This window comes from Ursus maritimus, unplaced genomic scaffold (assembly GCF_017311325.1).
Source record: "Ursus maritimus isolate PB19 unplaced genomic scaffold, ASM1731132v1 scaffold_3, whole genome shotgun sequence".
Taxonomy (NCBI): Eukaryota; Metazoa; Chordata; class Mammalia; order Carnivora; family Ursidae; genus Ursus; species Ursus maritimus.
The window spans coordinates 34,075,729-34,102,050 of NW_024425563.1; the positions used below are offsets into that span (position 1 = coordinate 34,075,729).

A 26,322-nucleotide genomic window follows, 5' to 3' on the forward strand; every position below is an offset into this window, starting at 1 on the left:
CCGAGTTAGAGGTGGGTGGGACAAGGAATAGGGTACTGAGGGGAGAAGTATTCAAGAGGTTGGCTCATGATCCATTCAGTCTCGCTGGGGGTGGGGAGCACCACTGGGAGAAAGGAAATACGGGAAAGTGAGCTGATCTCAGCTCCTTGCCAGTTGGACTTAGATAGATACTGACTAATACTATTTGGTAGGTGAAAGAGAACTTCTCCACAGAATTCTTGCAGTAGGGAGTCTCTGACTGAAGGATGACTGTAGTAAATAAACTCAGAATTGATGGATTTATAGATTTTAGAGAACGTTCCATAAATTCTAGAACTCCTTTGGGTATAAAATGTAGATGTTTCATAACTTCAGTGTTCCTGACTTGGTAGCCTTAGGGAGGGACAGTCTTGGATCTCTCTGTAACAACAGCTTCGTAGCTGGTTTCCCTTTCTCCCTTCTGTCTCCATCCTTTCTAGTGTCTTCCATTCTCTTTGCCCACATGACTTCTCTCATACACAAATCTGAAACTATCTTCTTGCTTTAAGTTACAGCACATAGAATAAAATTTGAATTATGTGGCCTGGCATAAAAACCCCTCTTGACCACAACTTGTATTTGCAGTCTCATCTGCCGCCCTGTCCCTCCTGTTGAAGTCATTTTTCAGCCCCATGGAGGAGGCTCTGGTGTTGGGACACACCGTGCTCCTCACAGGGTCAGCTGTTTGTGGATGCTGTGCCTTCTGCTTGACTGTCCTTCCTCCTCTTTGTCGTCTTGGGAAACTGGAAATCACCTTTCAAGAACTGGGGCAAAATAACACTTCAACAGAATTCTTGTTCCTGCCAAGCCTCAGTCTTGTGCAGTCCCATACCATGTTCGCATTTCTGTCTTCTGACCAGGCATTTTCATAGTTTGTTCCCATCTTTATTTCCCTCCATCTGCTGTGTGCTCTGGAAGCGTGGGAGCCAACTCTGATTTATCTTGTCTTCCCAGCGCCCAGAAAAAGTGGCCACTTAGGTGTGCCGAACTTAACTGAATAGTACTGAGAACATCAAGAGAGAATTAGGCGTTGAGGAAAAGCACAGGGAAGAGAGGACGTTGGGTTTAGGAGGGGATGTCTATCAACAGGCAGTCGGGGAGAGGAAGATGAAGAGCGATGAATGAAAATAGAGTTGGGATGTAAGAGGAAGGCCAGAGTCATTAGAAGAAAAAGGTGTGCAGATAGAGTGTAGAGAGAAGAACTCGGATGATGGAGACGGATGGTCAAGCTCGGGGATGTTACTCTGGTTTACAAAACAGCCGCACACGTCATTAGTGCTCAGTGTCCTAAGTACTGTGGGTTATGCCAACTGCTGTGCTCTCCGGATTCACTTAATGTTACAAACTATTCTTTAAGTTGTCTACATAAAGGCACCGTAATGTGCAATGGAATGTGAAGCGATTTAAATAATTTCTATTTTGAAAATATTTTACAAGCTGGAATTTGCCTTTTGAGAATGTCGATGCTCCAGGCTTCTAGCTCACAAAGAATGTGGGGCATCGGTTTCTGAGTGTTTCCTGTTTTACCTGATCTAACAGCCAGAGAGGGAGCCCCAGGAGCAGTGGTATCCGGCTGCCAAAGACTCTGAAACTCTCAAAAATTAAAAAAAAAAACTTGACATGCTTCATCATATAAGTAACTTCAAAGGAAATAGATTTGATTTATAGTGTTAATTCCCCTTGCTAAACTACAGCAGGCAAGTAGAAAAGATGAGAGAACTTTTTTGATATTAATATAGGAGAGATGCTGCAGATACCAGACCTGTTACGATGTCCGCAGTTTCTGAATTCCTGTGAGAAAGGATTTCCCGTAGTTCCAATAGAAGGAATTTTCCCTATGAATGCAGTGTTCTTTTTCACTGTCCTGTAGACATAGAGATATAATATTCTGTCGTGCCACAATTTGGTAGTCTTAGAAATCCTTTTTTTTTTTTTTTTTGATACGTTGCCAATAGTCTCTTCATAGTTTCTTAGTAGAGTGTAATTGTATAATCTGTTCCCTATCATGTCTTCTGCTTAGCTGGGCTATTTTGCCATGGGTTTCTCCTCTTAGACATTTCTCCTCTCTTCTCAGGTCTCTATTATAGTCAGATTTTACTAGAGAAGGTATCAGGAAACCTTCTAATCAGCTGTTGGGCACATTCCATGTAAGTTGTTGTGTCAAACAAGGACACACACACTAGAAATTCATTCTTTTCTGGGATCTTTTCATACTTAGATCTTATTTTTTTAATACTTGGCTTACCTGAATGTGATAGAAATTTGTATTTCTAGCTGAATGGAAAGCAGCCAGAAGACAGAAAAGGGAAAGTGGAAAATGATACAAACACACTTTCCGGACTCAGTAAATAGTATTGACACATTGCAACTATAAACTTAGAGATTGTATGATTTTTATTCTCCCTCGATGAAGTTCAATATAAGTTATTAATGTTTCTGTGTCAGATTATATACGTGTGTATGTGTGTGTGCGTGTGTGTATACACGCACACACACACACACACACCAGTTTCTCCTGTTAGCTGGTAAGAGTTCCTAGACCATAAACCATCCCTGCGAATCGATTCCACACTCCCTCAAATATGACTTCTCATAAGCCAGGTCCTTTAAAAATATAACATTTGATCTATTTCTCAGACTACATGTCAAATCAGTATCCTGCAAACAGAACCCTTTAACTGTGTTCTTAGAGCCCGGTGCTTAGAGGAGAAAATGTAATATATCTGTGCTACATCTACATTCATGCCATGGTGCGATTTTGAAACCGCTTTTATCTGCCACATTTCTTAAATGAAGGCGGCAGCTAAATTTTATGGTAGTTTAACTGTGAACCTTGCACACAGTGTTGCCTATGTGGATGCGGCCCTTTGGTATGATTAAGGCAGGGGTCTTTATTCTGCGTCTTAGACTTTAAAAGTTGCTGCGGACATAAGAGGCCTATCATGTGGCCATGTCTACACCGTAAAATCTTTCCAAAGTGCGCAGCAAATTCTTGGTAGAATTCATAAGCCTTTCAAGAAATAAGAGTAGAATTCTGCCTGGTATTTGGAAGGAGCAGAGGAGACTGTGGTCTACCTGGGCTCCCAAAGACACTGGATGCGAATTTTCCCACAATTATTGAATGGTTTGGAACTAATCTGCCAGTTGTTGGCATCTGCTGCCGTCTGCCTGTCCTGTACGTCCCGCTCAAGGAAAGCACAGATTCCGCTCTTTAAATGGAGATGGCTAATATTAAATATTTTGAGGCCAATATGGTTTCTGTTAGAGTTCAGTTAAATCTTGCAGAGAAGTTTACCGTTAAGCAGAGAAGGGGCCACAGATAAACAACTTCCCATATGAGTACGTTTAAATGGCTTAGAAAGGGATTAGGTTTTAAATATCCTCATACGTTTTTATAAATGGAGCGTGCCGGAGCCCTTGCCGCGATGCTGATACACTCCTTGCGTCACTCACGGCCAACAGTGCCTCTTCCGGAGCTGTTGGGATTCCGTGAGCGACATCCGCTCTTGGCAGACCCTCCGCGGAGTAACCCGAGCTCACGCGTGCCTAGCACAGTCCCAGTCATGACAGGATTCTGAGGGGACTGGAAACCCTACCTCAATACATTTATTTCTGTTTTTCAACATACAAAGCAATACTTTGGCATTGTAATGCGATTCTTGACAGGGCTAAGGTAAATTCATCATGCTACACTGAAATGTTGCTGGCAGATGTCTACTCTGTAACAATCAAATTGTGTGTACTGTGATCTGTGACAACTGCAGTGTTACTGCTGGTTGTAAAACTCACAAGTGGAATACTTTATTCATGCAAACTTGGAATGTAATTATGCAGTGTATTATCCCACCATGTTTTTTCATTCAGAAAAACTTTTTGAAGACAATCTGCCAACTTCCAATAATGGGAATATTTTAGTGCATATAGAAATAGAACTTTCTCATCACAAAGATGTGCAGGCATTTCAAGGCTTTGGTAAGATACAAAATCATACACTTGTTGAAATTTAAGATTGCATACAAGTGAAGTGTTTACTCTTTTTAAATATGAACTTTGCTCCCCATGGAAATGGTCGGTTGTCCCAGGCAGATGCTCTTCTTGAAAGAAGAAATGATTACAGTGCTGACATGATGTACCAAAATAGTTTAAAAATAGATGTTTTGGGATAGCTTCTGCTTAATTATATGTGTCACACATACACTGCAGTCTAATTGATCATAGTTGAGGTCAAAGAACCTAAAGTTTGATTTCAAGGAAAATAATCGAAATGAACGACAGCTCTGACTCTGACACATGAGAAGCCCCAGCACGTGACTCCTTCTGTTCTGTGACACGAGCTCTGAAAACAAAACACCCAAGGAATTGAAACAGACAACATTTTAAGAATCTGGCAAATGTAAATTTTTATATTATGGTTTGGATTCCCATTGCCTTGTCCTCCATACTTTCATCAATTAATACCTGTTCTGATGAACAGATAAAAGCCCTTGGTTCGCTCTTTAGGATCTAGTTGCCAGATGCAAATCACACTACTGTCTGGGCAGCTGCCTTCCCCTTCCCTTCAAGTGCCAGCTGCTAGCAGGAGGGACCAAAGGAACCCAAGTGGCTTCTTTTTGCCCTGATAGCTCCCTTCTCCCTGATTATTCTTAGTAAGCACCTGTATTTTAAAGACCTTAACATTTAATTAGTATTTGCAATGTGAATTTAAATATTTACATTTTAACGTAATTATTTTTTAAGAAAACAGTCTAATTCTATGATCCTTTCACTATTTTTGTTTTTTTGGAAGAATAAAATAGTTAAAGCAGGTTTGGGTCTTTTTTTTTTTTTTTTTTTTTTTTTTTAGAACTAAGGAAACATAATGTGTGAAGCACAGAACTTAGACAAATTAGGCAACCTCTCAGGGCCAGTAAACACCCTCCCAGACGAACACAAAACTTGGAACCTGCCCAATTGAAAATATGAATCAGGTTGTGCAAAAAGACAAAGGCTGGCAAGAATATAACTTTGAAGATTAATTCACTAATTTTGGAGCTGCTGGAGGCCCACCAAAGAGATATGGGTCATGCATTACCTAAGACTTATGATGGGAAGTAGACTTACTCATTAGGGCAATTAAAGAATGACTCATTTAACCAACAGTCAGTAATCAGTAACTGGGTAGTGATCGGTTTAGCTAAAAATGATCAAACCATTATGTGTATAGTTAAGTGGAAATTGTCCTCTCTTTCAGTTATTATGCTTTCAATCATCATCCAGTGTGTTGCGGAAATACGTGTCTGATTCTGCGCGTTGTTATTCATGCACACACACACATACATATTCATTAATTCATGTATTAATTTAACAAGTATATGTTACTTACATGCCAGGAACTCCAGAGATCCTTTGTCCATGCCTCCTTACTCCTGTTTTCCTCCTACTTCTTCCCCACAACCCCTGGCTACATGCATTAACATACATACGGTATTTTCTCACTGGTTCACCACCAGAACACCATGTGTACTACCATTCCCATCATGTGAACCCTAAATGGAATTCTGAAGAAGTTCCCTAATATTGGTGACGCTGTTGATAAGCACTTTCAGACCCATTATCTCACTGACTGAAAACATTGACATTTGTGGCCTGATTAGTAGACTTTCAAACTTCTGTGAACTTGACTTTTAAGTAACATCCATGCAGTTGGTGTTGTATGCAAGCACCGGGCACGTGTAACGTGTCCATTTTCCTCGGACAGTCTCTGAGTTCTCTTCCAGAAATGTATTTAATTCAGTCCCTCCCCCACCCCCACCTGCTCCTGCAGTCAGTGCCTCAGTCAGGCCCTCACCATCTTTTGTGTAAATGAATACACGGTCTTTTAACTGCCTGCTTAAGTTCATCTTCAGTCCCCTCTAATCTGTCATTCATAATGCTGCCCCAGTAAAATTATATTAAAATATAAATTTGATCCCGTTTCCTTGATTACCATCCTCAAAAAGCTTCACGTCTGAGTTCAGAAATCTTCAGCAAAGCATTTGTGGTGCAACCTTGTTGGACTCCGTTGTTCTTCTTGCCCTCACCTGTACACTATCCTTTTAATGTTACTGCAACTTGAGAATGAACAGATAAACTGTTTATTCTTTATCTAATCCTGGTTTGAGTAATCCCTCCTCTGGGAAACCTTCCTGGCTCTTCCAGGGAGCCTTAGTCACTCCTGCCTCTCTACCCTCACAGCAATTCTACCTGTCTCTTAACTCTTGAATTCTGTCAACTCAATGTGCATTCTCTGGGAACTCATTAACGGACACCTTGCTGTCACTACTCACAGCACAGGGTCGGGCACACACAGGTGACCAATAAATGCTCCTTGACTTATTGGGTGGATATTTGAGGTACCAAGTGAAATGTTGTCATTTACCAACCTCGGGTTGAACTGGAAAACTAAGGCTGATGTTGGACCTACTTTAGCTTAAAACTATCTGATTCTGAAGGCATACAGATGACAAATTAAGTTGTTTTATTATCTTTGTTTACATTCGTATGGAGTCTCTAAATAAGACCTTTCTGGAGGGACTGATTTCCAGGCTAAGATTTCTATTGTGGGTCTGCTTACATTGATAATGATGTTGAGTCATTCCAGGTTGTGTGGAACAAAGTTAAACTCATCAGCTTTAGGGATCTTAGAGTTCTGTAAACTCCACTATAAATTTTGGATGACTCATGGTAATGATTCCCTCTCTCTTTCCCTCTTCCACTGCCAGCTTGTTACAGTGTCAGATGTTACCATGCAGATGGGTAGTCATCGAACCCGAAATTGCTAAGTTAATTTCTGGAGTGTCTAGTGTAGTTCTTGTGATACTGGATTTGACTGTCCATGCTAAAGAGACAGACATCTAAGAAACCACCAGAGTTTACATTTTTTGGATAAATCTGAGAAACACATGGTAAGATTGGATTCGGACGTGTGCATTTGCACACACACAAGCTCACTCTTACTACCTCATTAGAGTACTGGCAGAAAACAGATGGCTCCCTCAAAGGCCTTAATTAAAGAGCACTTAATAAAAGGGACTGTTCACAGAGGAAGAATCAGTTGTAAGGTAACCAACAGGGGAGCCTGAAGTGCCAGAAACCAGCAACAGTGGGAGACGCTACCTCTCCATGCCTGACAGGGCAAAAGCAGGCAGCCGTAGCTGTAGAGAAAGAGGACTACATAGCAGCACGTTGATGTCAGGGAATGCAATTGTAAAGCTCATTACCTGGCAGGAAGGGGGCCAGGGAGTGGGGTAGGAATGAATACCTCGACCTCTCTCTCCTCCCACCTTCTGATTTTCCATCAATGCTTGCCATCAGCCAAAGCCAACTGGAAACCAGAAAGCAAGGGAGCCTGGCACAGAGAGAGAGAGAGAGACAGAGAATAGACCTAGGGAGACAAATGGGGAATGACCAGCAAACAATTCATGAAGAACATCCAACTCTTGATTCCTTATCCATCCAGGGGAAAAAAAAGACAGCTTTGATAAGTAGCCACAAGATAGTGAAATATTGTGGATTGATGGACTTTGGGTCAATGCATGTGATGAGAGTTAAGTAGTACAGTGACTGTGATTTTCAGTCTCCCCGGGAGCCCAGGCTAGGACACCACTCAAGGTGGCAGAGATGGGACACAGGAAATAAGGCTGGTGAGACTTCAGATCCCCATGTCCTCAGGCCAGCTTCAAGCTAGAGCGGTTGTGATTGAATCTATTATTATATGTAATATTTCTTAAGCAAAATACGGTTGTAATAGCAAGATGTGGGACTAGACATCAGGTTTCCCACGTCTAAGGGAACTACTTTATAAATGAACTTAAGCAATCCATTGTTTCATCTGCGAAATGGAAGGAAAAATGCATATCCTAGATGAATCACAGGGTTGTAAAGATCAAATGGGAAAGTGGAAATAGCTTCCTTCTGAAAAGTTAAGCAAGCTCTACAAATGTCAGGCCCTGTCACTTCTGGATACTACCTTATAAAGCTGGTCCCTGAGTATATGCTTGCAATCATCACATCCTCTCTCAACTATCTGTTCTCTACACATGGAGCACTTCACTCAGCTGCAACTTAAACAGCACATACAAAGAAAAGATAAGCAGTAAGAAAATCCAAATGTGTTGGCAATATCGCTGCATGTTAACAAGAAAGAACTAGGTTCACATTGAACTCCGTTTTCGTGGTGCAAACCTCTCCTTTCCATAGGTCCTATTAACTTCAAAGGGAGCTCCGTGCATGTAAATGATTATATTTATTGGATGCGCCAACTCCTTCTTATCCTCCGGGCACAATTAGAAATATCATAGAAAAATGAATGTCAGAGACATGGATCCATATTTGATATTCTATGGGAAATTTCCCATGGTTACAGATGTTAAAAATCCTGCCCAGTGGTCCAGTTACGAGTGTGTATTATTTCTGCTTCTATCTTTAGAATTATTTTTTCTCATTTTAGAATACTTTTTTTTTTTTTTTTAGATTAAAGGAAAAAATGTTCTCCTTAGGTCCAGATAAGCCAGTGATAAAATCTTGGCTTATACAACTTGGTGTGGTGATAAAAATTTGGACTGTGTAGCCCTGCTCTTTCAGGAAACTGTTAGTGCTTCCCTGAGATTCTATCATTAATACTTACAGCAATCCTGTTCCTACTTCAAGTTCACTCTGGGACCTGCTGGTTGAGTCAGTGTCTGGGAGCTAAATTCCTGGATGCCCAGTTTAATATTACATCCACTAAACTACGCTGTAATTTCAAGGTTTGTTGTAAATTCAGGCCATTATTAATATTCTTATTAGGTAGCTATAAACTGAGGTTTTCTCCAGTTGAAATCGCCACAGTCAATGAGAACAGGTGGTAGGTGGATGAAGAGCTGCACTTTTCACACCTACTTGCTGTTTGTTTGCTTTAAATTCAGTTGTCTAGGAGCACCTGGCTGGCTCAGTCGGTGGAGCGTGCAATGCTTGATCTCGGGGTTGTGAGTTCGAGCCCCACGTTGGGTTTAGAGATTACTTAGAACTCTTAAATATAAATTAATAAATAAATAAATTCAGTCATCTAATGGCTCTTGGTGGATGTGTCTCTGGAACTAATTCTGAGAAACAACTTCTGTCCTCGCCCAGACTCCTCAGTGAACGTTAAGGGCCTCGCAAGTGGTACAGATATGGCTCCTCGGCCATGTGTATTATTACACATTCTGTACGACACAGACACCATGTGTGTTATCCATCCAGGAGGGCAGGTTAAACCTTTAACTGTTCATTTCTTTAAAGTGACAAAAAAAGGGAGAAAAATGGAAGAATCCCCTCAAATCATATATGTAGAACGCTGATGAAAGAGAAGATGTGTACTATGAAAAGATGAAAACCTTTACTGGAAATGTACCCAGACGAGGGCTGGGGTGACAGCTACAGAGACTCACCTGATACTGTGAGAAGCAATTGGATTTACAAAAGAGTCGTTCTAAGTAGTCTTACAGATAAAACCATATCCACAAAGTAATGTGGATCCACTGTGAATTATTCGTAAGAAATGAGTAAGCAGAGAGTCTAATTTTAGTAAATATTGATAGAGTAAAACAATCCAAAGTATATATAACAATCATATTTCTAGTGAAAATGTGTGTAAGTGGGTTTATTTTGAAAGGAAAAGTCCTACTCCCAGTGTCATAACCAATTAAATTCTCCAGGTAATGACCCCATTTGCATAGTGAGCGGAACCCACAAGTGGGAATTTTAATGGGCACACCACCTGAGTAGAGTAATTGAGAGTGACACAACTTGAACTAGTTTTGTGCTTACCCCACTGAAAATTCTACTCATATTATTTTTAATGTCAAGCTACAAGTCAAATTTCAAGATGATGGATTTGTTCTTTTTTAAGCACCGAGTTTGAGTAAAAGAAATGCTTTAATTCTGTTATGCATTGCATATCTTTGCTTTAACTAATCGGTGCTTCTGATTCTCCCCGTTGCTTCATTTTCTTCAGTGATTGGAATTTAATTTTATTCATTAATTTGTGAATAATTAGATAAAAAAAATAATGTCCTCAGCAGCCAAATTGCTTTTGGATTGCAATTTAATGTACTTTTACCAGAGTATGTATTCTCGTTAAGCTGGCATAATAGTTTACTAAAACATAATTGTGTAAATATGCCCAATTATTCTTTCTGATGATCTAAGAAAATCTCATAGAATATGTATTCGCGAGTATTTCCCTCCTCCTTCGCCTCCACACCAATAAAACGCCCTTCCTGCAGAGCTGATCACAGATGCCTTGTCATCTGAAGGTGTTACTTTTAAAAGATATTCTCCTTATCTCTCAGGCACTATTCATGTCCCCGAAAGAATTGTGCATTCTGATTGAGGGATCATATGACGTCCGCATTAAATTATATAATAAAGGTGATCGCAAGACTCTAAGAGTCAGACACACATGATGAACTGTGCTTTCTAGGTTTTGAGATGACATTTTAAAACTTCTTTTGTTTCACTCTCAGATTGCTTGAGATCCTAACTATTTGTAGGTGTTTGACACCACTCCGCCACATCTGTAATTGGCATAGCATCCAGCAGACAGGCTCTGTACAGCTTTACACTGCAACCTACCAAGTTAAGAAATGTATTGGTTCAATATAAAACAGCAGGCTGTTTTTAGACATAGTTACTAGTGCACAAGCTTTAATATGGCTTGGCTTCATCCTATAATGAGGTCTTTTGGTTCCCTGCTCAACAGGCTTTTCTTCCTCTGCAAAAGGCTATGAACCATGTCAAGTGGAAGCTGCTTTTGTACACCCTCTTTCTTGGCTTTGGAACGTAATTCTTTTGCTTCTACCCCTTCATGCATCAGACAGAACTTAAGAACCTTTTCAATTTTTCAAGCTAAACTTAGAATTTGTTTGAATTTGCTTTTTTACTATTTTCCTAATAATTACATTCTCAACCGAACCTCACACAAAGACCCGCCTGGAAGTGAGCACTTAATTGCAAAGCTGCACTTTGTCTTTAACACATGTTATCTAGACCCCATGTCGGTCAGGTGTCAAAGGACGGTGATCTACCGGCATTTCTTCAGGGTCACTTCACAACCGAGTGCAGCACTCGGTGTTAAAGCACCGAGGGGAGGGCTCGAGGGCATAAATAACAAACAGAACCAGTGGCCGCGGTTCAGTAGGAAGGCAGGGAACGACTCCTGTTGACGTTTGGCAGCTTAGGAGCTCCCTTGTCACACCCTTGGCCCAGTTTGATCAAGAACGGGGTGGTGCAGCTTTCTGCCTGCCTAGAGATCCTGCTTTCTAGGTGGGGCGCGGCTGCGGCCGTGCTCATAGTCCTTTCCACTCCAGATTGCCTGTGGACTCCATTAAAATTCGAACGTTTATATGGTATAAATGGGGTGGTCGAGGGAGCAGTCGTTGGGAATTGTGAGATGTGAAAATTCATGGTGGATTTCGTCACCACCGATCGCTCTTGCAAAATCACCGTCCACGTCAGGGTTGCGTCGTAATGTTCTCCCCTCCTCATACCCACTTCCACAGAATCTCTAATATTAAAGAAGCAAGTAAGTACTAACAGTTCTCTCACGAGAGGTGCCGAACTTCTTACCTAGGTTGAAACTATGTGAGGGTCCCGACTCCATTCAGGTACCTTGAGAAAACGGGCACTGGAAATTTATAGCGGGACATGGAGAGGAGGGTTACAGGGACTCCCTTGTAAAAATGCCTGATCAAAAAATGTAAACAGTAAGTGTGGCATGAACCCTGTTAATATGTTAACCACTCTTATGGTATGATTTAGGGTGCCTGGGTGGCTCAGTTGGTTAAGCTTAAGTCAGGACCCCAGGATTCTGGGATCGAGTCCCCAGTCGAGTCTGCTTCTTCCACTCTCTGCCCCTCCCCCTGTTGGTGTGCTTGCGCGCACGCGCGCTCTCTCTTTATAATATAAAAAAAACCTTTTAAAAAAATGGTATGCTTTACTACGTTAGTGTAAAAGGAAAAGAAAAACGGATAGTGTAGTATTTGATGAAATTTTATCTTTCCTGTCAGATTAGATGTAATAAACCTACAGGCCTACAAATTACAGGTAATTGGAAAGGGCATAAAGGTCTTGAATACTTTGAAAAATAATATCATTAATAAATAAACTTATTCATTAGGTGTTTGGGTAAGTCTAAGCATTTAAACTGGAATTCCAGAAGGCAAGCCACAGACTCAGGACTCCAGTCTTATTTATGTTAGGCAGTGACTTTGACATTTATAACATTAGAATCTAGGGCACTGATAGAGGTTGTATGGATAAAGAATGGAAAGTTATTACATAAGGTTGCCTTGGTTACTCCTTGAACTGTTCAGAGAAATCCTAACTACTTTAGGTGAGGAAAAAGGATATAGTTGATAGACTGTAAGAACACAAAAATAAAATTATATTCCTAAATAGCCTTCTAAAAAGTGATTTTGGGGGGGTTAAATACTATAAAACATTACCTACTACTTAAAAATTGCACTGCTAAAAACCCTAGACGAAAATACTTCTGATGACTTAACTTTTGGATGAAATTCATTAAATCTAATACCCGATTTCATAGAGTTTTTTTGTGTTTAATCTCAGTATACATATTAAAAATAAAATTACCTTTGTTTCCATTTACTTCCTTTGGAATTATCTCCCCGCTTCTAAAAACCATTTACTTAAGACTATGTTTTAAAATCATATATTAACTATGATTTGCAGTATAAACGAATCTGAATCTTTCACAGTTCATTTAGGGGCATGAGTCATGTGATTTCCATAAGCATATTAGGAAATCTCCAGAAAGGGAAGTAACAAGATAAAAGCCTCAAGTTTTAAATGATAGTCAAATTCATTCAAATATCAATGTATCAATTAGGTAGAAAATATGCTAAAGCACAAAAGAGAACTTTTTTTATTTCAAAATAATGTATTCAGGATAATACAGGTCCAGTTTAAAAATATTAAAGGTTAAGTTTCCACATTTCAAAAGAGACCAAATCTATAACTGTAAACTATAGCACTTAGTCATGATGGCCATGGAATTCAACAAAACATTTTACATACAGAAATTCTAACGTGTACTGGAACTATTTTCACATTTTCCTACTTTGGTTTTTTTCATTTTTAAAAATCATACAAGATACTTTATGGAATGACTAGAGTAGACAATAGAGGAAAAGTACTGTGAATATAAATATGAAAAAAATTCTATCAATTAATGTTCTCTGTTACGGAGAAACATTACTTTAAAAGTGCTAATATTTTCATTGCAAATAGTGGCAGAATATATTTAAATATTAGACAAACCACTTGGTTGAAAAATCTTGCAAGATAAAAAGTGACACATCTTAACTCCAGGTCATCAGAAGGTGTTATATGTTGATACACAGATGCTATTCTTCTTATAGATACGCATAAGTTAACCTGGGGTATACGTAAATATTCAGATTCTTGGTTACTATGAAATGGTACAAAGATGCTCTTATATTTAATGTAGCAAAGACACTTTTTAGACAAGAGAAAGACAGCTGTTTCCTATAATTCTATTTAAACCCGACAATTTAAAGGTGTGTATGTGTACACGCACATAGCACTGAAAAAGGGGATTCAGGAGTTTGCTTTTTTTTTTTTTCCCCCTTTAAGTCCTTTAAGTAACGACGGAAGTAGAAGCTAGGTTTTATCTCAAAGGAAAAACCAGAGGTGACATTCCCATGCTTTAGGTTTAAAACCTTCCTTTAAAAGGCTAGGTTTGCTAAAGGCTTCCTAAAAATAGGCATTTGTTTTCATTATCAATTATCATTATCAATTTGAATTTCAGCTAGAAGAACTTTAACTATTAATACAAAAGTATCCTTCCAGAATGTCTACGTTAAATCCAACCAAACTACAATTCTGGGAAGATCAGGCTTAGTAGGAGAGCACATAGTATGGAAATCTATTCCCACGTTCATCCGGGCTACACCAGTGTCTATGTCTTACTAACTATATACTTAAGTCGATTATGAGACTATTTCTTTACACTTGCAGCACTGTGATAACCTGCTGTGTTGCTTTAATTTAACAAAAAATTGCAACACTGAAATCTGGTCACAGTAGTGGATGTACCATTTCCCACTGCATTGGAAGGAAGAGTTTACATTTAAGATGAGCGGTGTTTATAAAACATTGGTTTTATAACCTCCCTCTCCTAAAAAAAAGACTGAAAGCTCTCCAAAAAAACCCAAAAAACAAAATGCTTTTGAATAAATCAAAATCAGAATACTGGGATTTTAATGTTTAAAAAATCACCTAATTTAAATGCATTTTGTCAAAAGTATTCCACATTCTTTATAAAATGGAGCTATTTTAATAAAACATTATATTCTTATCAAATAAAAAATTGCATATTTTTAATTTAAATTTATTGTCTTTAAAAAAAAAGCTGTATTCTTGCAACTGAAGAAAACACATACGTAAGGCATTTTTCTTTTAACAGCTTAAGGGCACACGCAGTTCAGGCTCCCCACCTAAAACTTGGTCCTAAATCTAATTCATCCAAGCCGTAAGAGGGATCACTTGTCCCAAAAGGCCTCCTCAAATGCACCTTTTCCTTGAAGCCTTGGGCATATGCCAGTAGACAAGAGCTGTTCTGTTCTGTGTATTCCTAGAGCCTTTTTAGTGTCTCTCTCGCATAATCCTCACTTCAGTCTGATGCCTTGAGGAACGGTTTGTACTTGACAGGTCTCTTTCCTCTGCTAAACTGTATACTCCTCTGGATGGGAGTTCAGCGGCATCCGTCTCTGTGTCTGAGCAGGCCATTACACACAGTAGGCGCTCAATGTCTGTTGAACAAGTGGAGGAAGGGAGAACCCAGCACGGAGCTGAACACTGGGTATCCGACAACGGTGTGGGTTTGTTTCCCAAAGTCACGTTAATTTAAAAGAAGGGATGCTTACTTTCAACCAGGAACAGATGAACATCAAAAATAACTGATTTAAATACCCACAGAGAAATAATACTTTTGGAACAAGAGGCTCTTAAGAATGGTTAAAAGAAACAGAAACATGCATAAAAAGGAGGAGACATTTGGCTTTTTTTTTTTTTTTGGTCAAAATGTCCCTCAGTCATTGTAACTTACTAAGCTTAAAGAGTAGCTAAAATTTCACATATTAAACCACGTAGATTCGGTTAGAGAGAAAAGGCTTTCAGAGATTACATAAAGTAATGAGTTAACAGTGCAAATACTTGGTTGCTTCATGAGAATCTTACCATGTGCTTTTCTGCCCCCTTAAAAGAAAATTTTTTTAAAACACTCCAGTTTTAACACAAACAGAAGATAAATACCTATGAAGGAAAACAAATTCCACAGCATTCCATACAGATTTCCAAACAGTCCGATGACTCACAACAGGCATCCATGATGCCACAATCCATGTCACAAGGGCAGTTACAGTCCTCCCCCATTTCGTCTCCACAGCAACAGCAGCAGGCTTCCGAGGTGCACAGCCCACAGGAGGCTTGGCCCAGGACGATATTGCAGAGGGTGAGGAATTCACAGAACAAGCAGGCCAGGATACAGTGGACACAGCAATCTTCATTTTCCATCGGGAAGAGACCCCGTAGTGAGAAAAAGAATGAGAAATGATCAGTGGACGGAATGATAGAAATTGCTCAAAATAAGTAATCCAGAACACCCCCCCCCCCCCCCCCCGCCACATACAGTCTTAGAAGTCTTCCTGTGGGCTGGAAGCTCCCAAAGAAACTTAGATGTTAGAAGAGCAATCTTTAGAAGTCGATTTTGCGTTCAGAAAACAAGCAAGCGACCCACCGAAAAGGTGTTTGTTACGTGTGTGTGTATGTGTACGCATGTGTGCACGTGGCTGAGATTTTGTTATTCTCACACAGTGTGCAGTGGGCTTAGTCCTAGGTGCTACTTCTCTGTGCCTCCTCCGCATCTTCCCTATACCCTAACTCTCTCCATCGCACAGGCTGAACACTTCTGTGACGGCGAAGTCCTTCAGAAACAGACATTTGACTGCTCCACCCACCTGCTCCAAAGCTGGAAGGAGAAAATATTCAGTATGATACATTCAGTAGAGTCCCGAGCTTTTCCAGGATTATATTGTCATCATGATTTGTAAGATAATTGTTACAAAGATACCATTCTAAAGAGCTAGGTTTATTATCATATGAAGAAAATAGTTACCTGCCAGAAAGCCAGTTCTGTTCAATATGCCTTCACAGAAATATGAGTATTAACTAGTTCTAACACTTGTGACCTTAACTTTCTACTTCACTAGGGAATGTTTATATTTCAAGGCTGAAAGGGGAATCTACAAAAACTCACTTGATGCTCAAGAACCTTTAACTGAGTATTCTTAAAGCCCTAAGAAGATTCTTGAACATAAGATTCTTTATATAGTCATCATAAAATACACCATACACAGAAGTATTTGTATTGGAGCTTATCAATTTTAAGAGGGGAAAGAATGGCCATCCCACCCAGCCTTAGAAGGAGAGGCTTACATCTCGAAGGCTTCTTTGGTCCCTTCCTAAGTAAAGTTTCCTCTCCCGAAATATAATCAATGTCTTGAATTTTGACTGAATCTTTCCCTTACTTTTCATTGTACTTTTCACAACAGTGAATGTGGAAACATCCCTCCGAAAGCTATCAGAAAGGGAAAGGGTACCTTATGAATTCCCGTGAGTGGTGTTATTTGCTCAACCTTGTTTATTTCTCCTCAGTGATCCATGTCACTATAGTTCACTTATTTTCTGGGTGTAGAGTATCCCCAATTGACTAAACATACCATAATTTATTTATCCATACTATTTATGAATATATGTGTCATTTCCAGTGTTTTTGCTGTTCCAAATATTACTGTTTGGAACAGTTTTGTGCAAGTGTCCTCCAGCTCACAGGCTAGGTCACTAGCAGAACTGTTGGCTCACAGGACACGCAAACTTGTTTCCAAAGCCATTGCTCCGAAATGTACTCCCCACAACCAAGTTTGAGAATGCCTGATATCCACATCCTCACCGATCTTGGAGACCGTCCTACTTTCTTAAATGCCAGTTAGTTGAGTGTGAAAGGGCATCTCATGGTGGTTTTATTTTGCATTTACATCTTCACTAGAAAGTCTGGACATCTTTCCGTTTCTTCTTCTTTGAAATAGGTGTTCAGGCCATTCATGTTTCCCCTCACTTTTCTAATTATGCTTTTTTTTTTCTTACTGATTTGTAGAAGTTCTTCATATATTTAAGATACCAGTCCTTTCTCAAAAACGACTGTTTGCTCTCAGTATGTAGCTTTTCTTAGGTGAAAATAAAATAACAAGTGACAGATGAGTTGATTTTTAGACTTTGAGAGTTTAAAATAAAAAAGAGAAATCCAAATCAAATCTTGTAGTTAGCTAGAGGTACGGGGTTGATTACATGGCTGAAGAGGCATTAACAAGATTTGGTAGCAGAATGAAATACAAAGTTTCAATGTCTGACTCAGAAGGGAGCCCAGCCATGGTGATACACAGAAAGGAAGAAGAAACCAATAATCAGGAGGGGGGACACTGACTGTGACTTAGAAATCAACAGCTCTCAGGATAAAAAGGGACAGGAGTGACATTCTAAACTAAACAGCTCATCGCCACTCAGAGGACCTATCTATTCATTGGCAATGAAAAGCTCTTCAAGATTTTACACAGTGACAGTTGTCCTACAGAAATGAGAAGCCCTAAACCTAGAGAAGGATCTGTCCAAACTCCTACTTTCAGCCAACAAGATTCACAGATAAGTCCATTAAACTATTTTTAGTAAACAAAATGAAAAAGACAAGTTCTTAGCTGTCAATAGACCCAACACTCCGTTCTAGCCCAACTTCTATAACAAAATGTGATTTTTTTCCCCAAAATGTGATTTCTATAACTAATAGGTATGAGTGGTTGTTTTTCATAGAATGGGAAGCCTAGTGTTAATGAAGGAAAAATTATTGGCTGTTTTCAGAATTAAGAAATATATTAGGAGAGAAGATGTTTTCATCGCTATTTCATTTTTTTTAAGACACCACCCCCCCCCCCCCCCCAGAGAGAGCATGAGTGAGCAAGAGCGGGGCGGGGGGCAGGGTAGAGGGAGAAGCGGACTTCCCGCTGAGCAGGGAGCCTGATGGGGGAGATGGGGGACTCGATCCCAGGACCATGACCTGAGCCAAAGGCAGATGCTTAACCAACCGAGCCAGCCAGGCACCCACGCTATTTCATTTTTAAAAAACTATTTTAGATACTTTGTACTAAACTCTGTTTAAGGCCCTTTCCAATTCCCTTAATTCTAATAATATTTCCAAGAAGCGGTACTGGTATGATCCCCGTTTTACCAATATAGACTTAGATAAATTTTAGAAAATTCGCCCCAAGTCCTAGAGGCCAGCAGCAGCGTCAGAGCGAGAAGCCGTGCACTTCGCGGGGACAGGCCAGGCTCTAACCCAGCACGCTGTGCTGACCGCGGGAGCGGAGCACCTGGTTCATCTTCCTTGGGGGAAGATCAGTTATAAATCCAAAACTTTCTGATTTGTCTTGATCTGTTTTTAGCCTTGATTCATGTTCCTTTCCTTTCTAAAGATGATTCTGAATTTCACTTTTAATGAAGAGTTGATAGTAAAGGTTAACCCTCAACAAGAGCAAAGTTTATGAGTTGGAGAACTGATAAGCGGCCGGTGGCGTTGGGGAAACAGACAGAAGACGGTAGGCAGCCAAGAGAGATAATGTCTCAAACAAATCTGTCAGTTTAAAGCAAAAAAGTTAAGGTCCACACTTACATGAACAAAAGCAGTGAACAGATGACACAGGAATACTTTTGGCAAATTCTGGTCAAACATGGTAATGACACAGGTCTCAAAAGAGTAAGTTCTTTATGTAAATACTAAAACTTAAACATACACAAAAAAGACATCCTTTTAAAACCTTTTAAATATAATTTACTAGAAAACCACTTTGGGCTACTCTGAAAAACCAGTCTATTCAAGGACACTTAAAAAAAAGTCACAAACCAAAATGCAGTTTAGAGATTACAGTGATATTAAGCAAGGTGCAGCTAACAGAGACATGGACCCAGACGCAGTCATTATCTGTCCTTTGTAAGTAAAGAACTACCTAGGTATGGCGACAACAAGATCCCTAAATTCTCTCAAGTCAATTTATTTTTCTTTTTAGTTGTGCTCTAGAAAGAGCAGTTGGATCACACTGTGACCTGAGGTAATGAAAAGGTTAAACACCAAAGAGCTGACAGTTTCTACCCGTCCCCCCACCCCCTCCAGGGGAATCAACAATCATAAACAGCATTACCATATTGGTTTCATTTGAAGCAAAGAGAGGATTAGAAGTAGTAGCAAACTAAGAAGACTAAAGGAGAGTCCTCTGCGTTGATGTAGTTCACAGTCAGAAATAATTCTTTTTCCCCCTGTTCTTGAGGTTTTTCATTTTTATGGTTTTATTCAGTCATATTTGCAGTTTTTGCCAAAAGTATTTAACCTCTGAGAAGCCAACTAGGTTCTGGGAAGGATGCCTGTCTCAGGCTGGGCCAAGCAAGAATTGCACAATTCAGTGTACTACTGAGAGGGGAGCTCAGCACAAGACTGACAGCTCCTGTAAATTTAGGAAAACAAAGGAACATACTAGCAGCCAAATACCTTGCAAGAAGCCATAAAAAGAAAGCTTTAGCACAACAGCTGATTAAAAGAAACCAAAACTGTTATGAATGACTGTAGACAACAAACCCAAACAAAATCTTTTGAGTCCGAGGAAAGGTCATCAGTGTTAAACCCATGCAGCTGGTCTATCTGGAAAGCATCTAGCTGCCTGCCCCACGCCATGAAGGTAACACCTGAAACCCACATAACCAGCGTCTTAGATGACGGGGGTGGAAACATCTGTGCCTGGTCCAAGGGGCTTGGGTCTGTTTAAAATGAGACTGGAGACTCACTGTTATAAGAACACATTAGTTTAATAATGAAAAGATCCGAAACTGAAAGACCCAATCATATGCTAAGAAAATACGAGGGAAGCAGTTAGAGTGAACGGACCCTAAGAGCCGTCAGAAAACTATGTGCACAGTAAACTCAGCTCTCTTCTAAAGGAGCCTCTTACATTTCTTTATTTTTTTAAGATGTGGTATGACAGGTGCTCTGAATTTCTTGGAACAAAGACCCCAAACAGCAGAGTACTGGGAAGCGCAGAGCAGCAAATTCTGAGAATAACCCACAACCATTTCTGAGTGCACGCAAATTTGTATGTGTTTTATCTCGACTAATCTCTAATAACGTTTCCTATGACTTACATGCTTGAAAATACTTTCTTAATCAGGTCCCCAACGAGTAAACTATATATGGAGAAAAAGAGGCTCGTTACCATTTTTAACAGACCAACAGTATGCAAAAAAGCAATTGCAGATATAAATATGAGCAGTCAATTATGCATAATTAGTAATTTAGGAAATTGCACGGAGATCAAACCTGACTTTACGACCAAAGCTACAGAGAACCCACAGGTGTTCCCGTCTTTAGCTGCTAAGGCTCACATCTGCCCGGTGGGGGTACAAAGGGGCTCATTGTACCGAGGATGCCTAATTGGGTGGAGGCATTCTTCTTCTCAGACGCTGCTTTACAGCGACCGTTGTTTCTCAACGCAAAATCAAAAACCCAAAAGTGGGTTTTAGTAATCCTGAATCGCAGCCAGGATAGCTAAGTATCTGGCCTCTGTGAAGAGCCAGCTGTGAGGGATGAGAGACAGACATCCCCAGGGAGTTCTGCTCCTCCAGTGTTCGCAGGGGCAGGAAATATTTACTAACACAGCACGGTAGCTCCAAGTAGCCCTGTGTCTCCCAGCCAGAGGACACACAGCATTCTGGCCCTCAGCCCTAGAATGACCTGCTGCCTGCATAAATTGGCCCGAAGTGTCCCTCCTACACAGAACTGTCTGGCACACTGCTGTCCCCGTGAGGCCGTGCATCTTAGCCAGAACACAGTCAACATTTTCCTAGTGGGGAAGAAAGTGAGTTAGGTCAGGAGGTAAGAGAAAGGGAAGAGCTATGTTTTCCACTGCAGTACAAAGAAGACCACACTTAGGAAAACTGAACAATTATCTTTACTATTATCTTCCCTCTCAGCAAACTCAAAAGAACCTTGGAAAAAAATAAAACCGTTCTCCCACATCCCACAAAGGGACTCCTTGATTTTTCTCCCACATGTCCAAATTCAGGATTCCATCCTGCACCTATGGGAAGTACATTTGCATTTTAAATTACAGATAAGTGAATAGCACAGATTTTTTTTTTTCTTCTCTTTTCGTTTATCCTGCTGCCTGCTCCACGGTTGATTCATTAAGTATTCCAAACTCTGAGAGATTTGATCCAGTAATTGTTAGTCATGACTTAACTGTAGCACTGAGTCAAGGAGTCCTTTCTAAAGAGTTGCATCTCACTAAGTCTAGGAGCACAGCCTATATAGCACACTCCTTCCCCGCCCCCTCCTCAGGAGCTGCACAAAGAAATCTGAAGAGTAAACGGCTCAGTTAGTAGAGGTGTTAATTCACAACATTTTACATGTACAGTTAGTATGTGAGCAGAGAGGAGGGTACAGAAAAGCTAAAAAAATATAGATGGTGCAAATAACATTTACGTTACTTTAATTATTGACAAATTGGATAGCTGGTAGTAACAGTACTGTCCTCAGAGGGTTTTGGTGAGGATTAAAAGGGACAATGCCTGTAAGTGCTCAAGAAGGGATTGATCGTGGAAATAGTTATTAAATATTGTTACTGTCACAGCAACGAAGATAATGGAAGATTTATTCTAGGGAGGCCACACCTCTTTACCTACCGATATTTCATTCACTCTGATCACCATACCAAAATGGAACCATTCTACTCTAACTGGAAGAGGTTTATCAAAGGCTCGGTTCATAGTTGAAACAGTTGAAAAGAGAGAAACAAAAAGGCATCTGTAAGAGACAGAATCTCCAGAAGAGTGAAGCAGGCAGAAATATGCCCAGAATTAGGAAATCTTGTGTTTGGCTGCAGCAGAAGACTTAAAATAATAATGTTTTTCCATATTTAAACTAGGTCTGTTAATTTCTCAGGAAGCTGGACGGCATCAACAGAGAAACGCTGACCTGACCTGAGCCTATTCAATGTTGACTTTGTTCAACTGGCCAGTTGGAAAACCTCTAATCCAAAAGGTTTAATTAATAAAGTTGGATGTAACTTTTGGATAACAGAATCCACTTTAGATCTTAGAAACACTTTCCTAGAAAGAATATGTCTAACGGTCTGCTGAAATTGGTCACAATGCCATCTATGGCTGCGAAAAAATAGATTTTTTTTCATTAAAACTAGGATTTATATTCTTAAAACTGTACAAAAATGATTTAAGAAATCTCTCCCTAAACCTTAATGTTTTTCCCATTTTTCACAACTGTGTCTCTTTCACAATTCACATTTCAGTTTCTCCTCTTCTTATGTGTGCTTGTCTAAATACTGTGCAAGGTACATTAAGAAATCAGCTTTTTTTTTTTTTTTTTTAAAGCCAAGTAGGGCCCAGTGGGGTGACCCTGCAGAAGGTGGTGGTGGTGATGAGGATGACAGTAAAATAACACCCTTGCCGTATCCGATGCTTGTTATATATTTATATTTATTGAGGTATAATATGTAACATATTAGTTTCAGGTGTACAACATGATCCAATGTATTCGCACTGTGAAATGATTACAATATTAGTCTAGTTACTATCTGTCACCATAGTTTTCTCAGGAGAACGTCTAAGATCTACTCTCTTGGCAACTTTCAAATAGGCAATATGTTAACTCTAGTTAACGCTGTACGTTACATCGCCGTGACTTCTTTATTTTGTAAGTGGAAGTTTGTGGCTTTTAGACTCCTTCATCCATCTTACCCACCCCCCACTCACTGCCTCGGGCCACCACCAGTCTAATCTGTTCTTTATACCTGTGAACTCAGTTTTTTCCTGTTTTTAGATGCCACATGTAAGTGCAATCCTATGGTATCTGTCTTTCTCTTAACTTACACACTTAGCATAATGCCCTCAAGGTCCATCCATGTTGTTGCAAAGGCAAGATTTCCCTCTCTTTTTATGGCTGGATAATGTTCACATACACACACACACACACACACAGATATATGTATATATATGTATAATATAAAAATTATATATTTCGTCTATATATTTATTGATCACATCTTCAATCATCTGTTAAAAAACATTATTTCCATATTTTGGCTATTACAAATAATGCTCCAGTGAACATGGGGGCGGATATGCCTTTTTGAACCTCTTTTCCTTTCCTTTGGATAAATACCCAGCACTAGAATTACTGAGTCATACAGTAGTTCTGTATTTACTACTTTAAAAAAAATTTTTTTTTTTTTAGATTTATTTATGAGTGAGGGAGAGGGAGAAGCAGACTCCCCACTGAGCAGGGAGCCTGACGTCAGTCTTGGTCCTAGGACACCAGGATCATGACCCGAGCTGAAGGCAGACACTTAACCCACTGAGCCACCCAGGTGCCCTCATAGTTCCATTTTTAATTTTTGAACAACTTCCATACTGTTTTCAATAGCTGAGCCTATTCAATGTTGACTTTATTCAGTTGGATAACAGTGCACAAGGGGGTCTCTTTTCTCCACAACCTCAACACTGGTTATTTTGTGTCTTGTTGATACTAGCCAGTCTGACAAAGGTGAGGTGGTATTTCACTGTGATGTTGATTTGCATTTCCCTGATGATTAGTGATGTTAAGCACCTTTTCATGGGACATGTTGGCCATCTGTGTATCTTTGGAAAAGTATCTATTGAGATCTTCTGCCCATTTTTAATCAGATTCTTTGGGATTTTTTGCTATTGAGTTGTATGAATTCTCTTTATTTTGGATATTAACCCCTCATTCGACATGTTTTACAAATATTTTCTCCCATTTGATAGCTTGTGGTTTTGTTTTGTTGATGGACTCTTTTGCTGTGCAGAAGCCTTTTAATTTGACGTAGTCATACTTGTTTATTCTAGGTTTGCTTTTGGTACCAATTCTAAAAAATTCCCACCAGAATAGAAATCAAGGAGTAGATTACTGCCTATATTTTCTTCTGAGTTTTATGGTATTAGGTCTAATAATCTTTAACCTATTTTGACTTCACTTTTGTGTATGGTATACAATAGTGGTCCAGTCTCATTCTTTTGCATGTGGTTGTCTAGCTTTCCTGGAATCATTTACTGAAGAGACTTTTACTCATTGTGTGTTCTTGGCTCACTGTCAAAAATTAATTGACCATATATGCATGGGTTTATTTCTGGACTCTCTGTTCCATTGATCCATGTGTTTTTTCATGCTAATACCATCATGCTTTGATTACTACAGCTTTGTAATATAGATGAAATCAGACAGTGTGATGCCTCTAGCTTTGTTGTTCTTTCTCAAGATTGCTTTGGCTATTCAGAGTGTTTTTTTTTAATTCCAAACAAACTTTAGGATTGTTCTATTTCTATTAATGCCCTTGCCATTTTGATAGGGATTTCATTGAACCCGTCAAAATGTCCATACTACGTAAAACAATTAATAATTTTCTTCCAGTCCATGAGCACAGAATATTTTCATACATATTTGTGTTGTCTTCAGTTTCTTGCACGAATGTCTAGTAGTTTTCAGGGTACAAGTCTTTTACCTCCTTGGTTAAATTTATTCCGGGGTATTTTATTCTTTGATGGAAATGTAAATGGGATTGTTTTCTTAATTTCTCTTTCTGATAGTCTATAGAAATGCCACAGATCTTTCATACTGAATTTGCATCCTGCAACTTCACTGAACTGGTTAAGTCTAACAGTTTTTGTAGGGGTCTTTAAGATTTTCTACACATACCATGTCATCTGCAAATAGTGATAGTTTTACTTCTTCCTTTCCAATTTGTATGTCTTCTATTTCTTTGTCCTGCCTAATTGCTCAGGTCAGAATTTCTAATACTATGTTGAGTAACAGTGTTAAGAGTGGGCATCCCTGTCTTATTCCTAATCTTAGAGGAAAAGCTTTCAAGCTTTTTACCGTCGAGTTTGATGTTAGCTGTGGGCTGGTCATATATGGCTTTTGTTATATTGAGATATATTCCCTCCATACACAATTGTTGAGGTTTTTAATCATAAATTTATGTTGAATTTTGTCATAGTTTTTCTGCATCTATTGATGATCATATAATCCTTATCTTTCATTTTATTAACATGATGTATACATTGATTTGCAGATATTGAACCATCATCCTTGCATCCCTGGAATAATCCTATTCGATCATAATGTATGGTCTTTTAAATGAACTGTTTAATTTGGCTTGCTAATATTTTGTTGAGGATATTTGCATGTTCATCAGGGATACTTGCTTGTAATTTTCTTTCTTGTGGCATTCTTGTGTCGTTTGGAAGTGTTGCCTCCTCTTCTATTTTTTTGGAAGGTTTGAGAAGGATCGGTATTACTTTAAATGTTTATTAAAATTCACCAGTGAAGCCATCTGGCCCTGACTCTGATTTGTTGGGAGATTTTTGATTACTGATTCAATCTCCTTACTAGTAATCAGTCTGTTCATATTTTCTATTTTATTATGATTCACTCTTGGTAAGTTTATGTTTCTGGGAATTTATCTGTTTCTTCTAGGTTGCCAAATTGGTTGGAATATAACTGTTAATAGTAGTGTCTTAAAATCTTTCGTATTTCTGTGACATCAGTTGTAATGTCTCCCCTTTCATTTATGATTTTGAGTCTGCTTTTTTTGTGTGTGAATTTAAAGGTTCACCAATTTTGCTTATCTTTTCAAAAGAACAGCTCTTGGTTTCATTGATCATGTCTATTGTCTTTTAAGCCTCTATTTCACTTACTTCCGCTTGATCTTTGCTGCTTCGTCCTTCTACCAACTTTGGTCTTCATTTGTTTTTCTAAAGCCTTGAGGTATAAAGTTAGGTTGTTTTAGATTTTTCTTATTTCTTGAGGGAGGTATTTATCATTATGAACTTTCCTGATAGACCTGCTTTTGCTGTATCCATTTTTGTTATTTTGTATTTCTACGCTGATTGTCTCAGGGCTTTTATTTCTCCTTTGACCCACGGGTTGTTCAGTAGACTGTTATTTAATTTCCACATACTTGTAAATTTTCCATTTTTCTTGCAATTGATTTCTAATTAGACAACTGTGGTTGGAAAAGATGCTCAATATGATTTCAATCTTCTTGAATTGATTTAGACTTATTTTTGTGGCCTAACATGCTCTATCCTGGAGAATAT

At 39.2% G+C, this 26,322-nt stretch overlaps 1 protein-coding gene and 1 long non-coding RNA gene across 2 annotated transcripts in view; one reads left to right on the forward strand and one right to left on the reverse strand.

Annotated features, from left to right (window-relative positions):
- Positions 1–26,322, forward strand: part of LOC121105813 — a 71,271-nt gene that overhangs the window by 29,582 nt on the left and 15,367 nt on the right. The gene's annotated exons all lie outside the window — the stretch shown is intronic.
- Positions 12,930–26,322, reverse strand: part of MDFIC (MyoD family inhibitor domain containing) — an 85,974-nt gene continuing 72,581 nt past the window's right edge. Inside the window, 1 exon segment of the mRNA XM_040644081.1 lies at positions 12,930–15,602. Within this exon segment, the coding sequence (XP_040500015.1) occupies positions 15,355–15,602 (248 nt within the window). The 3' untranslated portion in view covers positions 12,930–15,354.